Source organism: Montipora foliosa, chromosome 5 (assembly GCF_036669935.1).
Source record: "Montipora foliosa isolate CH-2021 chromosome 5, ASM3666993v2, whole genome shotgun sequence".
In the NCBI taxonomy this organism is placed as follows: domain Eukaryota; kingdom Metazoa; phylum Cnidaria; class Anthozoa; order Scleractinia; family Acroporidae; genus Montipora; species Montipora foliosa.
The window spans coordinates 28776919-28784418 of NC_090873.1; the positions used below are offsets into that span (position 1 = coordinate 28776919).

General features: G+C 37.8%; 2 protein-coding genes across 3 annotated transcripts in view; both read right to left on the reverse strand.

Moving 5' to 3' along the window:
* LOC138003881 (tetratricopeptide repeat protein 28-like) overlaps nucleotides 1-7500 on the reverse strand; it is a 250699-nt gene that overhangs the window by 161869 nt on the left and 81330 nt on the right. The gene's annotated exons all lie outside the window — the stretch shown is intronic.
* On the reverse strand, nucleotides 259-1685 carry LOC138003896 (uncharacterized). Its single transcript, XM_068850202.1, has one exon. It carries the CDS (start codon nucleotides 1683-1685, stop codon nucleotides 750-752), a length of 936 nt encoding a protein of 311 aa, XP_068706303.1. The 3' UTR covers nucleotides 259-749.

A 7500-nucleotide genomic window follows, 5' to 3' on the forward strand; every position in this document is an offset into this window, starting at 1 on the left:
ATTATTTAAAGAGACAGAAGGACAAAGGAAGGCAACCAGGCAACTTAAACATCAGTTAAAACAATTTATTAACACAAGATGTCGCTCATAGTATTTATCCACCTTACGACTGCATATCAAACAAACAGTTCAGCAACCAGATACTAAAAGAGACTGAAAATTTACTACAAATTAATCAGCCAGTAAACGCAACAGATACACATACAGTTTCAGGGATAAAAGTGGAATAAAGGAGGATGAAAGGCTAAGAAACATAAAGACGTTTGATATAGTCACTTGTTCTGACTCGTGTCCGTCAAGAAAATTGATGCTTGGTTGTGTTGGTTTTGATGACTGTTCAGTTTCGGATTCCCCTGACTGAGGAAATGACATTTTCATGTTCGAAAGATCGCCCAAACTGTGAAAAGATATACTACCGTTCCGTTTTTTGTCTACGGGGCGTAGTGATATTTAAAACATATATGCCAATAAAAATAGAAAAAGAACTACTAGAGTTTATTATTCCACTTCTAACCAAACGAAATGTTCATCATAAAGATCAGTATCTGCTCAAAGGCAAGATACGACAATTTGTCACGTTTTCACTATAATCCAAGCCATGACTAAAGAAATATTTGGTACCACCATTGGCCTGCAGTAGCTGTCTAATCAATGACTTGTGACAGTCAAAAGGGCCATAGTAAATCTGGAACTCAACGAAACATTTGTCAGAAAGTAAACTTGGTTCACTCATCATTTCACGCTGCTTGTTACACTATGTCCATCTCCCAATTATCCGACGAGAGGATGCTGCTAAAATCCTCTCTCAATTCTGGAAAGGATTGATAAGTTGATGGTAACTGTAGAACAGTATTGCATGTATGTGCAATTGGCCCGCGGCCCAACCCTGATAAATCTGTAAACTCTATTTGAATTGCAGCAAACAGCATTAGCTCAGACCCACTAACGAACCTTACAAAGTTTGATAACTTTTGAGAAGTGTCTAGACCTTTAATGAACTTTTTCAGAAACTTGAGACTTCCCATTTTTGGATCATTGACTGGATTTGCCTCAAGACAACTCAAAATTTTGCTTATGGATGGAAGCAAAGATTCATATTTCTCAGTCAAACTCGTCACGCTAACAAAGATTGGCATGAGAGGGCTTATTGTGCACTTCCCACAGTCTGCAATATATTGCGGTTTTTGAATTAACTCTTTATGAGCAATTTCTTCAATAACAGCGACAATATTCTCTGAATTGACCTTACGACGACAATCATAGTTGCTCAACATTTCCAAAAGGTCAGTACCATCATCACCCTCACAATCAATTTCACCGGCAATAGATTTGATGATGAGAGTCTTCTCATCAGCCGGAACATAATTTTGAAATGATTGAATCAACATTGGGCCAGTGACAGCAGATTCCCCAAACAAGAGATAGGCAGAGAATGCTTGAGACATTAACAGTGGAAAGTACCCGCAGCCTTGATAACCTTTCACCAATATTCTGCCAATAGCTGCCCATTCTGCCCTTTGATAGTCATGTCTTACAAAGGGCACTCGTTCATTTTCTCCAATGAAAAGAGAATCATATACTTCTTTCCAAAACAGACTTAGTATATCTCTCAGCACTCCAACACCTTTGCTAATTTCTTGTCTGCCTCGAAAGTCAATGACCACAACTTGAAGGTCATCTGCCATAACGGATTCGTCTTTAAATATATCTATCAAATCCCTTTTCACATTCAGCCTATGCACTTTTATAACACGTGCACGTTTACGGACATCCTTCAGTACATCTGGAGCTTCCTGAACAACCATGTTTATGTCCACTTGATTTTGGGCTGGACTGCTGTAGATAAGAAATGAATATCAGCTACAATCAACAGTAAAATTAGAAATAATGCAGAGAGAAAGAAAAAACAGAGCTCCAAAGCAGAATTGGAGATAAACACTTTCAGCCATATTTAGTAAAAGGGAAAGCCACCAGTAAATGTCATTAATGGAAGATTATTTCACTAACAACTCTGAGCACATTGATTAATAAAGTACAGCTGAAGTCTGTTTGAAAATCCAAGCTAGAAAGAACTGTGTGTAGGCTAACGCACTACAGTCACACATCCAGTTAGTCCTACACAACTCAAAATAATTATTATTTGGCATGAAAAGTTAGAGATAGATAGGAGTTCAGTGTAATTTGTGAATCATATTTCCCAATCTGGCATTTTTTCTCCTGGGCCAAGTTGTTCAAAGCCCAATCAATTAAGCTTACCCTGGGTTAATGTGAACGTTGAGTCACGTATATTCACTAATCCAAAAGGATTAGTCAAAAAGATTTTTGTCCCTTATTATTGCCCTAGACCATTAGCTTTAAATGATACTTCAACATCATCTTTAATAAGCGAAATGAAAATGTTGGTTAACTATTAATTGTGGATTAGTGTTAATCGGCTTTCAAACAACTGGGCCCTAGTGAGCCCACCAAAAATTGTTCACAATATTACGTACCTAGGGATTAAAAACACCATTATACTCCGTTGTATTTACCTCTCATTTCCACAAGATGATGTTTGCTCAGTGAAAAACACTGGCTCAAGAAGCCTATCTTCATCTGGATCTGTCCAATCATCTAACCACTTTGGATTGAAAGTGACTTCATTTGAGGAATCTAGAGTCTTCTCAAAGGAAAACAAATCCGAATGAGACAACCTCAGCTTTAGTTATTCTGTACATGGTTTCCCCCCCCCCCCCCCCCAAAAAAAAAAACAAGGTTTTAATGGAATATGTTGAAATTTCACTGTCTTAATAAACTCATACCTTGTCTAAAGAGCCTTTGTTATCTTCTTTGGGACTATTGTCTTCACTGTCTGATGACCTACTGTTGACAGCTTAAAAAAGGAATAACATCTGTTCCGTATAACGTTGAAATTATCCTGCATTTTGGTGAAAACAATGTTTACTGCTTTCATTTCTTTCAGAAACAGCTACTCTTTTGACAATGATATGGAATGCAAAATAAAAAATGCAATCAGAATTTGCATTGTCCTTTTTGAAGAGGACCGCATTAATTATAATAGTTCATTTTGGATTGAAACCAGAACTGACTTGGTTGACTCAAAAGTTTCTCCCAGAACCAGGGTTAAAAGGGGGTGTCATGATCTTTGACAGGTGTGTTTTTGCAGAATTCTATCAAGACTTCCTGTGGCCAGCTAGTGAATCTTGAGAAACATACATGTTGTAGTTCAACTGTATCCTTCGTTTAAATTGTATTTCCCATTGTTTCAATTCATTATCATACAGTACCACTGCCAAGTACAATGGAAAATAAAATTTAGCCCAATGATAAATTTGAACTATAACACACACACCCGTTACATACTACATGCACATGGAATATTTTTCAACTTCTACTTTCGTGTTCTTTTTAGTTATTAGTTATATTCTTTTACTTTCTGACAGATTATAGTTTTTCCACAACACACTATAATAACTATAGAAAGAATTATTCTTTCAGCTAGCAAACATGTACATGTACCAGTAAAATCTTCTTCATCACAAAGATACAGAGTTATTCTCTGGTAGGGTTTTCCTAGACATTCTTTGTAACATCGGAGAGTAAAGGGCTGGCTTGTTCCAGGTATATACTTCACTCGCTGAAAGTCTGGGTATAATAACACAAATTCATGATCCCTTGGAAGTTGTTTGTTGAATGCCAGATGTTTATCGAAGGCAACTCGTTTCAGGGTAATATCTGAAATATTACACTTGGCATCCATGGGCAACGAAGAACCCCTTTTCTGCTTAAGCTCACCATTACTGTTATAAGCCAATCCAACTTTTATCTGCGAAATGAAATCATAATAATTATTGAATTCATGGCACGACTTTTCATGGAGTTGAGAAAACAGCCCCACAGCCCCCAAAAAAGCAACAAACAAGGTTTTATACCTACACACATTCATTACCTTTTGCAGAAAAATTGAAATTATTTTGAACAGTATTCAAAATTGCCTGCAGGACTTCCCTAAATAAATAACATCTTTGAAATGACAGCCATAAATACTCAATGAGCATGTACCTGAACTTGTTCATCACGGATTTTTTTCTTTTTTTTCCATCCAGTCTCCTCTCCACTTGTTTCACTTTATCTGCCTTTTTCACAGCACAGCTAAAAAAGGTTTGGTCTCCTCCACTTGCTCTTTGTGTCATAAATTCTTCAAATGACAAACTATTTGAAGCCAGGCTCGGTCCAGCAGTACTGTATCGAGCACCACATGAGCCACAGAATAAAGCATTTGTTAAACCGGTAACATTTTTTGCACCACATACAGAACAAAACATCCTGGAAAAAAAAGGTTCGGAATTATAAACAAACACCTTTAAAAGGTATTTAAGTACCGTATTTTACCGTATTCCTTAAATCGTCTATAATTCCCTGCCTAAGGTATTGCAGGCCCGCCAATTTACATCTCCACCTGATCAACCAACACTATCGGTCTAAAAAGCTTTAATACATGACCTTTTCATGTAATTAAACAAAAGAAATATAAAATAGTAAATAAACGTATTGGGGAAAAGTGCACTGGATATTACCTCTTTAATCCTCAAGGCGACGAAAGAAGATGTAAATGTTTACGTCGAGAGGGAAAGGTTTTACATCTGCCGAATCGGATGAAGTGTTACAATCGGCTCATACGGTATCAAAATGCTCTTCAACTGACTATCAATCAATGCAAAGTTGGAAAAGAAATCTTCAGGAACGAGAAAAGATGCGCTTGTTTAACGGACTAGAAGAAATCCGCGTTATTGATTTGTTTCTCCGAATTTCTTGTATCAGATAACACGCTTGATCGCGATTGCTACACTAGCGAAATTATACTTTTACCGCACCAAAAACTAAACACAATAAAATAATCTTAGAGCATTGGTTTTTTTTTTAATAGAATGTTTCAATGAGAAAACATTATATTAAGCGAAATTGCATCACGATCTTGATATAATGCACCTATCAATGTTAAGCTGCTGGGGGGGGGAGGCCGGGCATAGGCGGGGGATTTGAACTCAGATCAGTTTTTCTGTTCAAATGCCCGGGCCCAGGGAAGTCATCCTGGGTCAAAAAAGTGCAAATTCCTCACCCCAGGGATATTATTGTTGGTCAAAAGACTGCAAATTCCCCAGCCCCAGCTTCCTCCCAAAAATGCATAGGTAAAAAAGAACAGCAGAAATAGGGACAGAAATTATACATTTTATTTTTTAAAAGGTAACAAAGCAATGACTTTAAAATTTTGAGGACTATCTCAACTGATACTACTAAACAAGGCAGTACAACAGGGAAATTCTGGTATCTTTTCATGATGGCGTTTCTAAAACGAGGGTAAGGGTAAGACCAAGGGTTAGGGTAAGGGTAAGGATACGAATACAGAAAGTATCCTAAAAATGCATAAAAGCTAACCTTAAACTTTTGTTTAGGCCTAATTAGGCCTAAGGTTAGCTTTTATGCATGTTTAGGATACTTTTTGTATTCGTATCCTTACCCTTACCCTGACCCTTGGTCTTACCCTTACCCTAGTTTTAGAAACGCCATTTTCATGAACTGTTATGCTACTTTTGTTTACCTTAATTGCCATCTTTTTATAACTTTTTAAGGATTAAACCACTGCAAAAACCGTGTACGATCAAAACTTGCTCTACGTTGGATCAAAATAGATCGTGACCACACCATAAAAAACTTTAAAATAGAAAATATCCTGCAAAGGTTGGTCAAGACAACGTGAACATAGGCGTTGTTGCTTGCAATATTTCGGCTGGCCAACACCAGCCTTCTTCAGGTTTATTGAATGGATAAATGCTAGTAACAAGATCTTTATATTTACCGGAAATGACATAAGAATGCTACGCGATGTGTTATAAAAACGGAAATGCATAAAAAAGAGGAGAGAGAATAATACATGATAACAAGATGAAAAAAACAAAAGAAAATTAAAAGGTAGCTAGACTAAATTACATTTCATCTCTTCTGTTAAGGCCTGCAGGCTCCAGTGTTTTTCCTCTGTGTATGAGGAATGCCTCACGAGCCTTTCTGATGGAGTCACGACTAGTGTGTAGTTGTTCGAGCGGTATAAGGATCATGTGATCCTCCGCGTGACCACTGGTCAGGAAGTGTCGTGAAACCGCACCGAACATAGGCGACCTATTATAAGCCCCTTTTGTAGTTATACCCCCACTGCGGTTTCACGACACTTCCTGACCAGTGGTCACGCGGAGGATCACACGATCCTTATACCGCTCGAACAACTACACACTAGTCGTGACTCCATCAGAAAGGCTCGTGAGGCATTCCTCATACACAGAGGAAAAACACTGGAGCCTGCAGGCCTTAACAGAAGAGATGAAATGTAATTTAGTCTAGCTACCTTTTAATTTTCTTTTGTTTTTTTCATCTTGTTATCATGTATTATTCTCTCTCCTCTTTTTTATGCATTTCCGTTTTTATAACACATCGCGTAGCATTCTTATGTCATTTCCGGTAAATATAAAGATCTTGTTACTAGCATTTATCCATTCAATAAACCTGAAGAAGGCTGGTGTTGGCCAGCCGAAATATTGCAAGCAACAACGCCTATGTTCACGTTGTCTTGACCAACCTTTGCAGGATATTTTCTATCTTTTTATAGCTCATGGCCATTATCTATATTTAATCACTAAGACAGCAAATATTACAGCTAAAAGCTCGGTTTCTAAAACGTTTCCGCTTTTAAACTTGAAACTATGCCCTAAAGGACTGACTAAAAGTAGAACCACATACTTTGTGAAGGAAAAAGAGAATATGACATGTTAATTACTTAAATTGTAAACGGGAAAAACGGAAATAAAATATTAAAAAGAGAGCAATATTCAAAAAGCCCCATAAGAGGACTTACAGTATGATGTGACAAATAGTGAGCCGATAAAAATGAAATTCAGTATTTCGGTCTCGTTTTTAGTATTATATAAGCTTGCTTGGAAGCAAAATTCACTGCACACAAGGTGAATATAGATGACTGCCTCATAAAAGGCTTTAGAGTTTCAGTCCATGGCGTTCATCGGTAATCGCAGAGAATCGGTTTGCTTCTAATGACTTCTGGGTAATTCCAAAATGGCGGTACTATTTTTCGGTCTTTCTCGCCGGGCTTTCTCGGTCATTCAAGATGGCGAGCAGCCAAGATGGCGTCAGTGGACCCCACTCTTCTAAGGGTTAAAGTCAAAAGTCCCGACCCCCGGAACTCAACGAATGATCGAAAGTCCCTACCACGGGCAGACTTGTAACGTCAAATCCCCCTCCTATGCCCGGCCTCCCCCCCCAGCGGCTTAACATTGATAGGTGCATGTTAAACATGCAGCTGAATATGCATGATCAGTTTAAATCGTCGCGGAACTATCACGCAACTGATTCTCGGACATTATAAAACTCTGAAATAACAATCGATCAGCGATCGATATTCAGTCCAAACCAAAATTGTTTGTATGTGTTTTTCAG

Excerpts from the sequence above, each read along its gene's own strand:
- LOC138003896 (XM_068850202.1), bottom strand. The coding sequence starts at position 1,685 with ATGGCAGATGACCTTCAAGTTGTGGTCATTGACTTTCGAGGCAGACAA.